General features: G+C 39.8%; 1 protein-coding gene across 1 annotated transcript; it reads left to right on the forward strand.

Annotated features, from left to right (window-relative positions):
• Nucleotides 1-5,310: 5,310 nt before the first annotated feature.
• LOC106082712 (prolyl 4-hydroxylase subunit alpha-2-like) lies at nt 5,311-18,046 on the forward strand. The gene is made up of 6 exons (XM_013245390.1): nt 5,311-5,483; nt 11,493-11,647; nt 11,719-13,106; nt 13,181-13,231; nt 17,714-17,879; nt 17,943-18,046. Exons 1-6 carry the CDS (start codon nt 5,311-5,313, stop codon nt 18,044-18,046), a joined length of 2,037 nt encoding a protein of 678 aa, XP_013100844.1.
• The last annotated feature ends 1,825 nt before the right edge of the window (nt 18,047-19,871 follow it).

Genomic DNA, 19,871 nt, shown 5'->3' on the forward strand with positions numbered 1-19,871 from the left:
TGAAAATGCATTTCTTATGCCACATAGCAGCTATATCGAAATATGTTTCGATTTGGATCAAATACTTATAAGTACAAGTCATTGTTCAATTGTATATAAAAAAAATATTGGTCTTTTAAGTAGCTATATCTAAAAATAAACAGATACGCATGTCGAAAAGCCTAGCATTAGACACTGTGTCAAATTTCAGTGAGATCGGGGCCGAGACTTAAAATCGAGATATCGATCTAAATGGCAGCTATATCTAAATATGGGCCGATTTGGGAAAAGTTTCAGGAAAATGTCGAAGAGCCTAACCCAACTCACTGTCCCAAATTTCGGCGAAATCGGACAATAAATGCACCTTTTATGGCCCCAAAACCTTAGACAAAGAGATCGGTCTACATGGCAGCTATATCCAAATCTGAACCGATCTGAATCAAATTAAAGAAGGACATCGAAGGGTCTTACACAACTCACTGTCCCAAATCTTGGCAAAATCGGACTATAAATGCGCCTTTTATGGGCGCAAGACCTTAAATCGGGAGATCGGTCAATATGGCAGCTATAGCCAAATCTGGACCGATCTGGACCAAATTGAAGGATGATATCGAAAGGCTTAACACAACACACTGTCCCAAATTTCAGCAAAATCGGATAATAAATGTGGGATTTATGGGCCTAAGACCCTAAATCGCCAGTTCGATCTATATGGTAGCTATATTCAAATCTAAACCGATCTGTGCCATATTGCAGAAATATGTCGAGGGGCTTGACTTAACTCACTGTTCCAAATTTCGGCGACATCGGACAATAAATGCGCCTTTTATTGGCCCAAAACCTCAAATCGATAGATCGGTCTAAATGGCAGCTATATCCAAATCTGAACCGATCTAAACCAAATTGAAGAAGGATGTCGAAGGGTCTTACACAACACTCTGTCCCAAATCTTGTCAAACTCGGACAATAAATATGCTTTTTAGACAGAGAGATCGATATATATATGGTAGCTATATCCAAATCTGGACCGATCTGAATCAAATTGAAGGATGATAACGAAGGGCTTAACACAACTCACTGTCCCAAATTTCAGCAAAAACGGATAATAAATGTGGGATTTATGGGCCTAAGACCCCAAATCGGCAGTTCGATCTATATGGCAGCTATATTCAAATCTGAACCGATCTGTGCCATATTGCAGAAATATTTCGAGGGGCTCGACTTAACTCACTGTCCCAAATCTTGGCAAAATCGGGCAATAAATGCGCTTTTTATGGGCCTTAGACCCTAAATCGGAGGATCGGTCTATATGGCAGCTATATCAAAATCTGTACCGATCTGAGCCAAATTGACGAAGGATGTCGAAGGGCCTAACGCTACTCATTGTCTCAAATTTCAGCAAAATCGGATAATAAATGTGGCCTTTATGGGCCTAAGACCCTAAATCGGCGGATCGGTCTATATGGGGGCTATATCAAGATATAGTCCGATATAGCCCATTTTCGAACTTAACCTGCTTATGGACAAAAAGAGAATCTGTGCAAAATTTTAGCTCAATATCCCTATTTTTAAAGACTGTAGCGTGATTTCAACAGACAGACGGACGGACATGGATCGTCTTAGATTTTTACGCTGATCGAGAATATATAAACTTAATAGGGTCGGAAATGGATATTTCGATGTGTTGCAAACGGAATGACAAAATGAATATACCCCCTCCAATTTTTTATATCCACCACCATAGGATGGGGGTATACTAATTTCGTCATTCTAATTTTCGTCATTTGTAACACCTCGACCCCATAAAGTATATATATTCTAAGACCCCATAAAGTATATATATTCTTGATCGTCGCGACATTTTATGTCGATCTAGCCAAGTCCGTCCTTCTGTCCACCCGTCCGTCTGTCTGTTAAAAGCACGCTAACTTTCCAAGAAGTAAAGCTCTCAGCTTGAAATTTTGTACAAATACCTCTTAGATGTACTTAGATGTACGTCGGTTGGGATTGTAAATGGGCCATATCGGTTCATATTTTGATATAGCTGCCATATAAACCGATCTTTGATCTTGACTTCTTGAGCCACTACAGGGCGATTTGGCTAAAATTTTGAACGAAGTGATTTGTTATAACTCTAAACAATTGTGTAAAGTATTGTTGAAATTGGTCGATAACCTTATAAAGCTCTCATGTAAACCCATTTGGGGTCTTGACTACTTAAGCCTTTAAAGGGCGCAATTAATATTCGATATGGTTGAAATTTTAAACGGCGTGTTTCGTCATGACTTACAACAATTGTGCCAAGTATGGTTTAAATTGGTCTACAACCTGTTGTAGCTGCCATATAAACTGATCTTGAATCTTGACTTTTTGAGCCTCTAGAGGGCGAAATTATTATCCGATATGGCTGAAATTTTGCATGAGGTGCTTAGCACAATTGTGCCAAGTATGGGTGAAATCGGTGCATACCCTGATATAGCTGTCATCTAAACCGATCTGGGGTCTTGACTTCTTGAGCCTTAGAGGGCGGAAATCCTTTCCGATTTCGTTGGAATTTTGAATGAAGTGTTTCGTTATGACATTCAACAACTGTGCCAAGTGTGGGTGAAATCGGTGTATAAACTGATATAGCTGTCATCTAAACCGATCTGAGGTCTTGACTTCTTGAGCCTTTATAGGGCCGAATTATTATCCGATTTGAGTGAAATTGTGTACAACGGCTTCTCCCATGACCTTCAGCATACGTTTCCAATATGGTCTGAATCGGTCTATAGCCTAATACAGCTCCCCTATACGATCTCGCTATTTTCTTCTTCAGTCTGTCGAAATCACGATAACGGTCGAACTCGTAAAGTTAGTCGCTTGAAATTTTGCACAGATACTTAATATTAATGTAAGTCGTTGGGGATTGCAAATGAACCATATCGGTTCAAATTTAGATATAGCTCCCAATCTACCGACCTCGCGATTTGATTTCTTGAGCCTCCAGAGGCGCAATTCTCGTCCGATTTGAATGAAATTTTGCACGTAGTGTTTTCGTATCACATCCAATAACTGTGATAAGTATGATTCAAATCGATTCAAAATCTGGGATATCTGTCATATAAACCGATCTGGGGTCTTGACTTCTTGAGCCTTAGAGGGCGGAAATCCCATCCGATTTCGTTGGAATTTTGCATGAAGTGTTTCGTTATGACTTTCAACAACTGTGCAAAGTATGGTTCAAATCGGTCCATAACCTGATATAGCTGTCATATAAACCGATCTGGGATCTTGACTTCTTGAGCCTTTATAGAGCCCAGGGCAATTATTAACTGATGTGAGTGAACAGGAGATGACCTATGACCTTCAGCATACGTTTCCAATATGGTCTTAATCGGTCTATAGCCTAATACAGCTCCCCTTTCCTTTCCTTTGTTTGCAAAAAAGAGACACCGGGAAAATAACTCGACAAATGTGATCCATGGTGGAGAGTATAAGGGTATAAGGTTGCGAACGTTCAGCCAATACCCAAGAAGGGTGAGGCAAACAACCTTGCGAATGACCGGCCAATTGGGATATGCTCCGCTCTCCCTAAGGTCATGGAGAGCATGGTTAATCACCATCTTGTGTGGTATTTCGAGTCTAATGGCCTTCTTATCGACCAACAGTATGGGTTCTGCAGAAATCGCTCTACGGGCGACCCCATGGCACTTCTGTCGGAACATTGGAGTCGCTCAATCACTAGTTTGCCGAGAGTAAGGTTGTGGCTCTAGATATCTCCAAGGCATTTGATAGGTTCTGGCACGGTGCACTACTATCAAAGCTTGTCACATTTGGTGTCGGTAATGGCTTCATTTGATTTATTTCAAGCTTTCTAAGAGATCGCACCATTCGAATCGTTATAGATGGGTTCTCATCCAATGAGCACAAATTGACCGCAGGTGTACCCCAGGGCCTCTGTTCTTTCTCCTTCTCTTTTTCTTATTTTCATCAATGTCATTCGTACTCATTCGACCATAGGCCGAGTCTTCGAGAGATTGAGGACAAGAGGCGGGTTAAGGACGATATACTCTGCCAGGATTTGCTGGCCATTTCTGAGTGGGATCGAGTGAATCGAGTAGATTTTATTGCACGGAAGACTCGGTGCTGCTTGTTATCACACAAACGATTCGCAGACCCATTACGATCATCTTTGTTTATCAACGGTGTAGATGTTGAGCAATCAGAAGCTCTTGATGTACTGGGCATGATAATACAAAGTGATGTCCGTTGGGCTAAATATGTATTTGAAGCATTCGAGTGTTAGGCTTTAGAAGTACTTCACTCCATCTGATCTTCTTAACATCTCCACCACTTTCATAAGGCCGAAAATGGAATACAACTCACCTGTATGGGTTGGAGCTTCAATATCATCCCTGTAGCTACTGGACCGTGTCCATAGGAGAGCGATGGCGTTGATTGGGGACAGTGGGGTATCCAACTCTATTGTCTCCCTTCATCATCGTCGCAATGTGGGTTGTTTGGCGCTGTTCTATCGGTACTTTCATGGTGTGTGTTCGTCTGATATTCTTCTTCTTTTTCCTCATGTAAGGATGTATGTCAGGGATACTAGACATTCCAGGAACTCACACCGCACAATGCATTAAAAAGAGATTTTTTATTTCGCCCGAACCGTTCGTATGTGGAATCGACTTTCGCCTAATACTTTTCCCACCCACTTTGACATCCAAAGATTTAAGACAAATGTCAATAAGCACTACATCCTTTTTCCCGCCTCCAATTCCTAGTTTCCTCTCGCCAACGCAATGCACTGCATTCATAGGGGACATCCCCTTCGTGTTGGCTGATAGAAAAAAAATGGTCCTTAACCTAATAAAGCAATGACGCAAACATAAAACAAGGTGTTTGATATAGAAATGCAGACAGATAGACAACCATAACTAAACCATCTTCCCAATCAATTTAACTATACGTCTTTCTCTTAAGACACTTATGTACATATGTGCTCAAAATGCAGGCCACATAAGCCAATCGATGTATTAAACAATAGTTCCATCTTGATTGATTTAAGAACAATGTGTTGCTTACACATCCATCTTCAACTCCAATTGTTCCAATTCAATGGTACCTGAGTAGAACAACCCCATTTGACCTGAACAAACTCAAACATAAACTTCATCATCATTGCACTGCATTTGGATTCAATTCTAATATTTACTTTAACATCATGAAGATTCCAAAAACACATGTTCAAACTACAGCATCACAGTTTGAAAAAAATTTGGGTATTTTTTCAGCTACCCCAGTCAGTTTAAAAGTATCCGTCAGACAAATGAGACTGTAATAAAAATGAAACCAATTTTAAATTTAGTGTTGCTATTGAGTGCCTTTGTTCATATAAAATGTGACTTTTATTCATCAGTTTCGGGCTTAGAAAATCTACTCGCAGTGGAAGAAAACTATTTGAACTCCTTGGAGAAACATTTGCAACAAGTGGAAAAAGTTCACAATGAATTTAAGAGGTATTAGAAAAAAGTTTAAAATGCTAAAAAGTGATGCAAATTTTGAAGATGTAGGCAAATAAAAGAAGAATCAAACTAAAAAGTGCTTCTTCTTGGTAGCTATATCCAAATATAGACCGATCTGAACCATATGCGAAACAGATGTCGAAAAGCCCAACTCAAGACACTGATGGGCCTTTTATGGGCCCAAAACCTTGAAATCCGAGATCGGTCTATATGGCAGCTATATTTAAATCTGGACCGATCTGGACCAAATTCAAAAAAGATATCGAAAGCCCCAACACAACTCACTGTTCCAAATTTCGGCGAAATTGAACAATTTTTTTATGGGCCCAAGACTTTAAATCGAGAGATCGGTCTATATGGCAGCTATATCCAAATCTGGACCGATCTACGCCAAATTGCAGAAATATGTCGAGGGGCCTAACACAACTCACTGGCGAAATCGGACAATAAATGCGCCTTTTATGGGCCCAAGACCATAAATCAAGATATTGATCTATATTCTAACTAAATATATCCAAATCTGGACCAAATTGAAGCAGGATATCGAGTGGCCTTGCACAACTCACTGTCCCAAATATCAGCAAAATAAATGTGGCCTTTATGGGCCCAAGACCCTAAATCGGCGGATTGGTCTATATGCGAGCTATATCAAGATATAGTCCAATATAGCCCATCTTCGAACTTAACCTGCTTGCTAATGCAAAGTTTCATCTCAGTATCTCTATTTTAAATGACTGCAGCGTGATTTCAACAGACAGACGGACGGACATGTCTAGATCGTCTTAGATTTTTACGACAATCAATAATATATATATACGTAATAGGTTCGGAAATTGATATTTCGATGTGTTGCAAACGGAATGACAAAATGAATATACCCCCATCCTTCGAAAGTTGGTATAACAATATGTTTCTAATGTTTTATGGATTTTTATTACCATAGTACAAGGATATTCACTTAGTCATTCCGATGTCGAAGCAAAATTCCAGAGAAATTTTACGTCATACCGAATTGCGACCGAATCGATAAACGATTTCGAACCGATTTCCTGACGAATGTCTTATAATAATATAAAATCGTTCTTAAATATCGAAAAAAAAAAAATTCCTTCAGACATGTCGTACCGATTACTTTCCGGATTTGATAAGTATTGTCGTACGTTTCGTTCGACTGTATGCAGACATGTCGGACGTCAGCTGAAGTCGGATCATATTGTTCACTGAGATATTTCCAAGCCCATGGGCTTGTGTTCTTCTACGCCCAGTGTACCAAACGTTCAGAATTCGGTCAGAAGTCTATACGAAAGTCGAAAAATTTATGCGAATTCGCATCAGAAGTCTGTCTAAATTCTTAACGAAGTTTCTTCCGATGTTTTCTTGAACACATAAAAGCCACATTTATTACCTGATTTGACTGAAAGTCGAAATAGTGAGTTTCAGTAGAGCATCCGGTATCTGAAAGGAAAATGGTGGAGATCGGTCCATATTTAGATACCGCTGTCATACAGGCCGATCTGTAGATTCGGGGTTGTAAGCCAATAAAACTCGCATTTACAAACAGATTTCGGTAAAATTTGAAAGAATGAGTTGGATTGGGCCACCCGATATCCGAACCGACTATGGTCTACATTAGTCCACACTTGGATATAAGTACATTATAGACCGATCGGAACAGTGAGTTGGATAAGGCCACTCGATATCCGATCCGAATATGGTCTACATCAGACCACATTTAGCTGCCATACACTATGATCTGCCGACTTAGAGTCTTAAGCGATTTCTCTAAAATTTAGAACAGTGAGTTGAAAAAGGTCACTCGAATATCTGGTCGTCTCGACTATACTCGTCCATATCAGACCACATTTACAATAGATAAAGCTGTCATACAGTCTGATCTGTCGACTTAGGGTCTTAAGCGCATAAAAGGCGCATTTATTATCCGAATTTGCTGAAACTTGGAATAGTTAGTTGGATAAGGCCAACCGATATCAGAAACGAGTATAGTCAGCGAAAGAACATTTTTAGAAATAGCTGCCACATAGGCCGATCTGCTGATTTAAACACATAAAAAGTGCATTTAGTACTCAATTTGGTTGTGGTGAGTTGCGCTAGGCCAATACCCATACCCATTTTTGTTTCCACTAGTTATTATTTGGATATGGATTAAATTATGACCAACTGAAGATGTTTAACAGTGAAAAAAAAACACACACACACAAAATGTGCGTGAGCTGTTTAAACCAGTGTTGCCAAAAAATTTTAGTTAAAAAATCACCCTTTACAGAAGCTCAAGAAGAGCCTCTTTTGGGCGCAATGTTTATCCGATTTGGCTAAAACCTGATATAGATCGCATATAAACTGATCTCCTAATTGCACTCCTTGAGGCCCTGGCACAACTACTTTCTCTATGACCTTCAACATACTTGTTAAATATGGTCTGAATTGGTTCAAAACCTGATACAGCACCCATATAAACCGCTCTTCCGTTTTACTTCTTCAACCTCTATAGAGCGCAATTCTAACCCGATTTATATGAATCGGATGACTTCTGGTTCAGCGTTATAGGCAGACATGTTAACCTCTGCGCTACGGTGGCCTACAGAAGGCCAATTACCTGGGCGGAATTCTTAAGCATAAACGGAACTGGAAAAGATACGTCCAGAAAAGCGTATTTTGGGTGTGCAGGAATGAAGATCGCCCTTAGACTATGGGAGCCGGTGATCTGGCGTTTCTAAATCCATGAACATTCTCCTATTCTGTTATTGTAGTTACATTAATTAATTATAGTGACGAATGTCGTGTGATCCCAGTTCCCACGAGGTACACACATCCAGCACGTTGGCATCTATCCTAGCCCAATAGGAATTGAGGCGGTTGCATCTGCCTGAACATACTTGAGTTAAAACTACTCTAGGGTCGGAGAAAATTAACGTCTTCAAGTGCTGGGTGGCCATATTCACTCGGTAGCTGTTCACCGTCTTTGTTACCGTGTCCTATGTTCTGACGGAGTTTCGTAATGCAACTGGCTATATACGCATGGCAACTGGCTATATACGAACAGATGTATTATGTACCAGGAAATCTTTGCTTATGAAAGACTGAACGAGGCTATTTCTGAAAGGAAGTTAGAAGGAGGTCAGTATAGCTTTCGGTATCAAAACGGGACAGATAGGACTACAAGCTCACTCAAGAAAAAACGGTGCGGCAAGTGATATCATGTGTAGAGCATGTGGAGAAGATGATGAAACGTATGAGCATTTCCTATGTCATTTCCCGGTTTTCACGGCTTACAGGCACTGGAACTTAGGTGGGGACACGATACCAGACATGAACCAATTTAGGGGCGTGGTATTGAAAACAATTAGGGATATTGTAAGTGGCACGGAATTTCTAACCTAGACTTTCTTTTCGAGGTTAATTTTTAGTGTTTAGAGCGCACATCAAGTCGATTACTGGCTTAGGCTTACTGAGCCTACATAGAGAGGTCTTTGTAATTTTGAAGGCACTGAAGACAATTCAGAAGTGGTTGCCCAGTCGGACTGTCAAGATATAAGTGAACAAGGCTCTTTCGTTGGGCCGTATGAGATCAAGACCGGCTAGAAGATGCAGAGTTAATTCGACCCATGGGGAAGGCAGTTGGCCCTGCTGGGTTCCGAGCCTTCAAGGAGTGACGGGAAACAAAGCGTCAGACGAGCTGCCCAGGAATAGATCGCTGCTGCGCGCCGATCGTTTTACGTATTCAGGGACGCTTTATACCTAACAACGCGGGGTGAGCAGTCGCCGTGCGTTGCGGGTGGCAAGGCCCTGTGGCAGGGTATTTCCCGGAACATTACGTCACTTATGCTGGGGCTGAGTAAGCATGACCTTTGAGAAGACCTGACTGGATATTTTAACGTTAAGTCTCAAAAGTCGCGCTGCACACAGGGAAGGTGGACTTCTGTAAAGACTATGGCTATGAGGAGGACTTGGGGGCGGTCGAATACCTTTTGTATCATTGCCATGCAATTGCAAGAAGATATAGAATTTTAAGTTAATTCCTCTTATCCTGCCTATATTCCCTCCTGACACTTAGACCACATATCATTGTGGACTACTGTAGAAGCCAGAAGTGGACGACTCGGAAAAGCTGTCCACAATGAGAGCTCTTCTCTGGTCACCTTTATGTTGATTTTAGTATCTTGTCTGTGAGATTGCCATATTTTCTCTCAATATATCCGTTGTTGTTATTGTTGTTGTTGTAGCCACATTTGCATGTGGAGGTGGCGATACTCGTCAAGCACGTGTAGGTCGTTCTGGTCCAAAGAAACGATCGCCGCGGGAACAGGGCGGCCATTGGTTATTTAAGGGCGCCAATAATCCGCCTTGTCATATCGAGCATTAAAGCCACTCAGTATTTGTGCAAGAGCCGGTGCCGCCCGGCCTCTCCCTGAGACTCTCCACTCGATACCGCTGATTGTCCGCCACTGCCGTTGCAGCTACTCCATATGGAGCATTCGACTATCCGCGCCCGGAAGCTCGCTGCTAAGCTTCCTGTGAAAGCAATGAACACCACACCGATCTGACCTCAATGTTCCGGCCTGTGTGGTGTTCACAGATATCCCATTCGGGGTCAATGTATCCCTGTTTTGTCTGCTTGGTTTATCCTTGTCGTTTGTCTTGGCATGATCACATATAAGAACGAGGTGGAAGAATGTAATATTTATTCGAATTATGGGCAGTCTCCCATACACAAGGGTAAACCTGTATTTTTTACCTTGCACCACTACTGTGGTACACGGTGTTAAAACCCAGCCAGCAAAATTTTCCGATTTCAGTCCGACATCGGTGCGACAATCGGATGAATCATCTTATATCGGATCGGATGCCTTTCCGACTTCATAACTAAAAACGAGAGAAGTGGTTGTCATGTTGTCGGATAGACAGGGAAATCTGATATATTTTCCGCCACATCGTACCGATATCGGAGCAAAATTCCAGAGAAAGTCTGATGGGAAATTTTATGTCGTGAATTTGTGGACGATTTCGGACCGATTTCGTGATTTTCATGATTTTGTTGACGAGTCGGTCCGATTTCAGACTAATTTCTTGACGGTCAGACGGTTTTAGTTAACGGCCCCATACGCAATTCTAAAAGAACAAACAAAGGGGGATCCCTTCCACTACACACGTGTTAACGAAATGTTGCAATGCAAAAATTAGCAGGAACCAAACAATACATCCCTCCGACTCGCTGTACAGAAATCGTTACGATTTCCTTCTTAAACGTCGGAATAGAAAAAAATAAATTTCCTCAGGCTTGTCGAACCGATTCCTTTCCGGATTTGGTAAGAATTGTCATATCTTACGTCCGACTGTGGAAGACATATTGGAAGTCAAGCAAAGTCGGATCATATTGTTAACTGGGAACTTACGGAGTTTGTTTGTAACACCCACAAAGATAAAGAGATAGACCCATTGGTAAGTAAACGGATCGACACAGAATTGCTTTATGATTCGGTTAATATTTCATTCATATGGTTATTTGTTAACTGAAATTTGTCGCACAGAATTTCCTTTAGACATCCCTAATTACTGTTGAATTTTATGGAAATCGGTTCAGATTTAGATATAGCTCCTATATAGACATATATTGGGTTGCCCAAAAAGTAATTGCGGATTTTTCATATAGCCGGCTTTGACAAATTTTTTTATTAAAAATGCATTTACTTTGTTTTTAAAAAAATCCGCAATTACTTTTTGGGCAACCCAATATATCGTCAACTTTCATTATTAGGGTCTTTGCAAACGCAATAATCAACCGCTTTTCTCAAAATTTTGCTCTGCACTTTCTTCTACGACTTCCGCAATATGTACCGAATTTAGTCGAAGTTCTACATATCAAAAGAAAGCAGATTTTTATTCCGACGATTTAGCCTACATACCCAAGTTGGTATAGAGCATCTAAAAGTTGGCTGTGGCCGGCTTTAGCCCATCCTTACTTGTTAATAACCATTCTTCTTCCAGTATTCTAGCTGAAATCGAATCGGAGCACTCTTATGTGGAGCAAAATGCCAGCCAATATTTTGACGATCCCATGAATGCTTTTAAAATTATTCGAAGACAAGCGATCGATATACCACAAATCAATGATATGATCACATCAATTCAGGATTTTAAAGGTAAGCCTATGGTTTAAACTTGAACCGAATTTCGATTCCAGTCTTATTTCGTTCTGCTTTTCCCATGACAGTTTTTAATGAATCGCTGAAAACTTCCTCCGAGCATATTGTCCTACCCAGTGCTGCGGATTTGAAGGGAGCAGCGCTTGGCTTATCGCGTCTTCAAAAAATTTACAAACTTGATACTGAGGATATGGCCGAGGGCTATCTAGAAGACGAAAAATTTAGTTCATCCATGTCGGCCTTTGACTGTTATATTCTAGGACGAACCTTGTATGAGGCAAAGGATTATGGATTGGCCAGTGAATGGTTGTTAGAGGCTCTACATAAAACTGAAGATCTTGAAAATGGTATTGTAGAAGAAGATTATGAGCAGAAGGAAGAGCAATATTTACAGGAAGAAGGTGAAGGAGAATGGAATAAGAAGAAGAAAGATGCAATGAATGATATTCAAATCAATCCACAAGGAAAGAATCAGAAAGATGTAGAGAATCTGGAGGATAATCTTCTTGATGGTAATGTTGATATGAACGAGGTGGATACGGATTATCAAGACGAAGAACATCAAGAGAATGAAAATGATATTGTCTTTGATGATGATGATCTATACGAGATGGATTCCTATAAGGATCATAATCATGAGAAAAATCAAGATGTTTGGGGAGATGATGATCTCAAAAATGTCAATGAAGATAATGAAAAGGATCATGAAAAAATCAATGGGAATAATGATGATGAACTTAACGATACAAAAAATCACGATATTGAAGATAACTTTGATGCAGCAGAAGAAGAATCAGAAGGCATCTTCCCCTATGTCTCCATAGCGGACATCTTAGAATTTCTACCCGCTGCCTTGTATTACAGTGGTCAACCTCAATTAGCCTTGGCCATGAATGCCAAGCTTCTAGCTTTAGATCCCCAAAACAAATATGCCCATGAGAATGGTATACTCTATGCCCATAGTATGAAGGAAATGAGTCTTACGCGTAAATTACCCACTACACCACGCATTAGCGAAAAAGAATATCTCTATACACGAGTATGCAGCGGAGAACTGCAACAGTCACCTAGGGAGCAGAGACATTTGCGTTGTCGCCTTGTCACCAATAATGTGCCTTATTTCTTTGTGGGACCCCTAAAACTGGAAGAACTTAGCTTAGATCCTTTTGTGGCCTACTATCATGGTGTAATACATGATGAGGAAATCGATGATATAATTGATGCAGCCTCAAATCGTATAGAAAGATCAAAGGTTGGACCACTCTCGGTTACACGATTTGACGATATACGCGTAAGTAAAAATGGTTGGCTCAAATTTAAAGAGCATAGATTTTTGGATAAAATTGCACAACGCTTGGAGGACATAACGGGTTTATCTATAGCAGAGGGCGAAGATTTCCAGGTGGTCAATTATGGTATTGGAGGACATTATGGACCACATCACGATTTCTTTTTGGTAAGAAGGAGTATGGGATTTTTTTTATAATAACTAATTTGTTTTAATGTTTCTAACATTTCTTGAAATTGTAGAAAAAAGAGAGCAACATGAAAGGAAATCGCATTTTGACGGCACTATTTTATGTAAGTAGTTCCTTTCAAGGTAACCTATAGTGAACCTAAAATATTTTAAGCTTTTGAGAGTGTTTTTTGATGGTTAGGTTAGATAAGAGTGGCAGTCCTTTACAGACTCACTTAGACAATTGTTTAAGTCCATTGTGATACCACAGTATCGACAGACCAAGGCTTCTGGCGGGAATCGAACCCACGACCTTGTGAGCCCTTGTTTAGTGATACATACAACTAACTCCCTGAAAGAAAAGTTTTTTAGATACGGAAAAAACTTTTTTTAAGCTAACGATAACTAATATTTTATTTAAAAAAATATATTTTTTTTAAATCCGTTGAAAATGCATAATTTATGAAGCCTGTGCAACCATATCGAAATATGGTCCGATTTAGGCCAAACCCACACCGAAGTATAGGGTCTTACGCAGGTCACTGACCAAAATTCAGCTAAATCGGGTAATAAATAAGCCATTTATGGGTGGAAGCCCATAAATCGGGAGATGGGTTTATATGTCAGCTTAATCCAAAAATGATCCGATCTGCACTATGTAGTTTTTCTTTATATATAAAAATTAATCTGTGTTTGTTTGTTTGTTAGTTCCGTATATACTCGAAAACGGCTGAACCAATTTTCTTGAAATTTTCACAGATTATGTAAGTTGGTCTGGAAGGAGCATTAGGTTATGTATATTTTAATATCTGAAGCGGGGCGGAATCCCCCCCCCCAGCGCCGCCAAAAACCAAAAGTGAGTCCAAATACCTACGGGACCGCCTCAGGCCCAAAACCACTCCAAAGGTTTCGCCCAAACTTAACAGTGGACCGATTGAGATAATATGGTAGTCAAATGAAAGGTATTTGTGGGTAGACTATGAATCTATTGTATAAAACTCAAAGTGCGTTTCTTTGTCTGTCTGTTTGTTTGTTTATTTCGAATAGACTCGAAAATGGCTGAATCGGCTTTCTTGAAATTTTAGCAGATTGTGTAGGAAGGTCTAAAAATTTTTTGATCCCCCACCACTACACAAAAAAATAAAGTAGACCGATCGGGCCAATATGGGACTCAAATGAAAGGTATTCAAGAGTAGCGTACAAACCTATGTAATTTGTTGATATTGAAGGGGAACGGACTCTCCCCCTTACACCAAAAGCACAACCCAAAAATAAAAGTGGACCGATCGAGACAATATGGAACTCCAATGAAAGGTATTCGGGAGTAGAGTACTAAATTGATAACAAATATTAGGTGCAAGTACCTAGGAGCCGCCCGACCCTAAAACCCCAGAAAAAGGCATATTGGACGATAATGACAAAATGGGACTCATACGAAACGTATTAGGTAGTAGATCACGAATATGGTCTGGAAGGAGTAAAAGGCTATATAATTTGTTAACTTCAGCAGGGGACGGACTCTCCCCTTTACCCAAAAACGCAACGCAATAGCAGCTCTATCGAAATATGTTCCGATTTGGGCCAAATTTGGCAGGAACATTGAGTGGTCTAATAAGTACAAGTCATTGTTCAATGTTGTACAACAAAATATTAGTCTTTTTGGTAGCTATATCCAATTATAAACCGATCTGAGCCATATACGACAAGGATGTCATTGTGCCAAATTTTGGCGAAATCGGATAATAAATGCGCCTTTTATGGGCCCAAAACCTTAAGTCGAGAGATTGGTCTATATGGCAGCTATTTCCAAATCTGAACCGATCTAGGTCAAATTATAAAAGGATGTCGAGTTGCCTAACACAACTCACTGTCCTAAATTTTTGTGAAATCGGACAATAAATGCGCATTTTATGGGCGCAAGACCTTAAATCGAGAGATCGGTCTATATGGCACCTATATCCAAATCTGGACCGATCTGAGACAAATTGAAAAAGGACATCGAGTGTCGTAACACAACTCACTGAGCTAAATTTTGACAAAATTGGATAATAAATGTGACTTTTATGGGCCTAAGACCCTAAATCGGCGGATCGGTCTATATGGGGTCTAAAGGGTGATTTTTTTGAGGTTAGGATTTTCATGCATTAGTATTTGACAGATCACGTGGGATTTCAGACATGGTGTCAAAGAGAAAGATGCTCAGTATGCTTTGACATTTCATCATGAATAGACTTACTAACGAGCAACGCTTGCAAATCATTGAATTTTATTACCAAAATCAGTGTTCGGTTCGAAATGTGTTCATTCACCGTAACGTTGCGTCCAACAGCATCTTTGAAAAAATACGGTCCAATGATTCCACCAGCGTACAAACCACACCAAACAGTGCATTTTTCGGGATGCATGGGCAGTTCTTGAACGGTTTCTGGTTGCTCTTCACTCCAAATGCGGCAATTTTGCTTATTTACGTAGCCATTCAACCAGAAATGAGCCTCATCGCTGAACAAAATTTGTCAAAATTTCGAACCGAACACTGAGTTTGGTAATAAAATTCAATGATTTGCAAGCGTTGCTCGTTAGTAAGTCTATTCATGATGAAATGTCAAAGCATACTGAGCATCTTTCTCTTTGACACCATGTCTGAAATCCCACGTGATCTGTCAAATACTAATGCATGAAAATCCTAACCTCAAAAAAATCACCCTTTATATCAAGATATAGTCCGATATAACCAATCTTTGAACTTAACCTGCTTATGAACAAAAGAGAATCTGTGGAAAGTTTCAGCTCAATATTTTTAAAGACTGCAGCGTGTTTTCAACAGACAGACGGACGTACATGGCTGATCGTCTTTGATTTTTACGACGATCAAGAATATATATACTTAGGGTCTAGGGTCGGAAATGGATATTTCGAAGTGTTGCAAACGGAATGACAAAATGAATATGCCCTCATCCTTCGGTGGTGAGCATAAAAACATATTATTTGTTTGTTTGTTTGTTTGTTTATTGATACCAGACATCACAAGATAAAAATCTTATAAGTGACGATGCCGGTTTAAGGAATGGATTACATCGAATGTGTGTTGTGGTGTTAAAGAAGGTGCAGAGGATCGGGCCGGGTTCAGCTAGTATGAGATAAAAATTGGGTCCAAGTTGCTTGCCGAAAATCAAAGCGGAACGATCGGGACAATATCGAATATTATAAATTGGGTGAAATTACCAAGCCGGCCGCCCCAAAACCATCCCAAATGGGCATTTTAGACGATCATGATAATATGGCACTCAAATGAAAAGTACTCTGGAGTAGATTACAAATATGATATCAAAATGAGGTTGAAGTAAAAGGAGCTCACCTTCCCCTCAAAACACCTCCCAAATTGTGAATATTTGGCAATCATGTTTTTATGGGGTTCAATACACGGTATTTGGTTGTAAATAAACAAATTGCACTGGGGATATACATATGGTAGTAAGTAAGAAAGTAATTTTTCACAAAGTGCAAGTGAAGGTGCAGCGGATGTCAAGCGTTTTAACATAACAAATATATTTATTATGCCGGAAACCTTAAGCAGGAAACTATTTTGAAAAGATAATTGGCCATATCCATCTGCCTGTCGAATGAACGATCACTTCTGAAGGAATAAAGCCAGGCGCTTGAAATTTTGCTCGAATTCTTCCTACAAGTGCAGATCAGTTGGGGTTGTAAACGGTCTATAACGGTTCATATTTTGATATAGTTCCCATATAAACCGCTCTCCTGATTATACTTCTTGATACTCTAAAGGGCGTAGTTCTTAACCGATTTGGCTGAAATTTTGTACAACGACTTCCTCTATGACCTTAAACACATGTGCCAAGCATAGTCTGAAGCGATTCGAAACCTAATATAGTTGTCTGGACTGAGATCTTGACGTCTTGAGCCAATAGAGGGCGCAACTCTCATGAGGTGTTTTGTAATGACTCCCAACAGCTAAGTATGGTCCAAATCGGTACATAACATAATCAGCCTCTAGAGGACGCAATTCTAATCCGATTTGTCTGAAATTTTACAAGAGGTGTTTTGTTATGACTTCAAATAACTGTAGTAAGTATGGTTTAAATCGGTACATAACCTGATATCACGGATCAGTGATCTTGACTTCTTAAGCCTCTAGAGGGCGCAATTTTTATGCGATTTGGCTGAAATTTTGTACAACGGCTTCTCCCGTGACTTTCAACATGCGTGTTCAGTATGGTCTGAATGGATCTAAAGCCTGATAAAGCTCCTATATAAACCGATCTTGCTTCCCTACAAGGCGCAATTCTTATCCGAATAGGCTGAAATACTACACAATGACTTCTACTATTGTCTTTAACATTAATTCATTAATGGTCCGAATCGGACAATAACTTGATATAGCTCCAATAGCATAACAATACTTATTATCTTCTTTTATGTTTGCCTAAAAAGATATACAGCGCAAAGAACTCGACAAATGCGATCCATGGTGGAGGGTATATAAGTTTCGGCACGGCCGAACATAGCACTCTCTTACTTGTTTTAAATATTAGACGTTGAAACTTAGAGAAAAATATTTTAATTTCAATATTCATATCTTCCTACAGATCAACGATGTGGAATTGGGTGGTGCCACTGTCTTCCCTTTGCTTCGTATTTCTGCTCCTCCAATTAAAGGCAGTCTTCTGGTTTGGCATAACTATCACAAGTCCATGGAACCGGATTATCGCACTTTGCATGCTGGCTGTCCTGTATTGCAAGGCTCCAAATGGGGTAGGTGAATCGATTAAACCCTTAACGATTAAACACTTTACTGTAAATTTTTCTCCTTTGTAGTTTGTAATGAATGGTTCAGCACTTATGGTCAGGAACTGAAACGTCCTTGTGGTTTGGAACCAGACGATGAAATATCCAATAAATATAAACGATTTTATAATTAAGATGTTTTTATTCGTAGTAACGTATACTTAAGAAATAGAGGAATAGAATTGGATTATAAAAATATTAAATAATTGAAAAGAATACTTAAAAACTTTACTGTTATATTTTTCTTAGGGAGACTTAATAACCATGAGAATTTTTTTCAGAGGGAAGATATGATTGGCCCACTTTTTATGGAAGTTATATCCAAATCTATTTTTCATTGTTACAACCGCTATTAAGATTTCGAGTAGTTGATAGACGGATATACCAAGATCAACTATAAATGTCAAGACGATGAAGTAATTATTCACATTATGGTTATATATACATATATATATATATATATATATATATATATATATATATATATATATATATATATACGAGTATACTACAAATGGAATAACTTGATAAATGTCTTCCATCCCATGGTCGTGGGTATAAAAAGCAGCAGATCAAATTGCGCTTGAATCAAATTTCATGGACGAAGACGAAAGAAAATTAGTCAACGCTAGCTCGAAGCCTATTCCGGGATTCCAAACACTCCACCACGCTTTTCGACCTCATAAACCACGCACCGAAGGTCTTGAGAGCCATCATAAATCCTAAGTTAAGAGACGGTAAATCCATTCCCAGAATTTCTTTTGCGGCTATCGTAATGGCACACAACTCTGCTTGAAAGACCGTACACTCGAACGGCAGCCTCAGCGACATACCGATGTTGAGTATCCAGTCCAGTCATCTATTGTAGTACAGTAAATGATAACCCATAGCCCATCATGACAGTCTTCCTAGTAACCTTACCATGATCAGAAATTTGCCTTATATCAGTAGTACGTCGACATCCGCATATGCCATTATTCTCACGCCATCCCTGTTGAGATCCACAAGGATTTTGGTTAACACTACCCTACTAGTCCCAAACCCGTCACGGGATAGATTTTCTTGTGATAGGGACCGATCCTAGTTCTCGTCCCCCTATATGGAAAAAACCTATCACTTTTATAAAGATTTGTCGCTCGAGGTGACGAATCACCACCGTAGTATAGGTCCTTGGACAGTCCGAAAATGATTAGTATATTTTGGAAGTATTTTTAAGGGAGATGACATTAGTTAGCAAATATATATAACGGAAAAGCATTTCCCATGGGGTGGGATCCGAAGAATCGTCGAGAACCCTGAAGAGTTATCCTTGTCATTCCCTTTTGACCACACTATCTAAAAGTCCTCGTTGATAGTTCTGCCAGGTATCATACAATCCGTCTGTCGGGAGATACTCAGGTGGAGTACCCATGCGGTCCAGCGCGGCGACTATTGTCTCTGCGATTTTACCTCGACGTTGTATAACGCGACAAATTACATTTACCCGTACATAGTTACTCTTCATCCCGCTCTACTTACTATTTACGACTCATTCTACCAATCGCAAATGCCTCGTGCATGCTCGTTGCCCTTCTACGATTTGTTTATTCTTCGGCTACTTTATTTCTGCAAACGAACCAACCTCGTATGTGCTTATGACTATTTTCCGATTGTCTCTTACTGATACTATCTGACACACACATCCACGGCTTGTGTTTACTACAATAGTATACACATGACAACTCCGCCATTGAGTTGTGTAAATGTGGAGACCATTATGTGTTGGCATGACATTGGGTGTTTATTCGATTATTTGCATTTTTCTAATGCTGGTGATAATTCTCATTCGGTCTGTTTTCGTTAGTGCTCTTAAGGTTGGGTCTTTGCAGCCATCATTGTGAACTCTCTGGTTCTAAGGAAAGACAGTCTTAACAAGATTAGCGACAGTGACGAAATAACTTGTCCTGGCATAGGTCCAGG

Source organism: Stomoxys calcitrans, chromosome 2 (assembly GCF_963082655.1).
Source record: "Stomoxys calcitrans chromosome 2, idStoCalc2.1, whole genome shotgun sequence".
NCBI classification, from domain to species: domain Eukaryota; kingdom Metazoa; phylum Arthropoda; class Insecta; order Diptera; family Muscidae; genus Stomoxys; species Stomoxys calcitrans.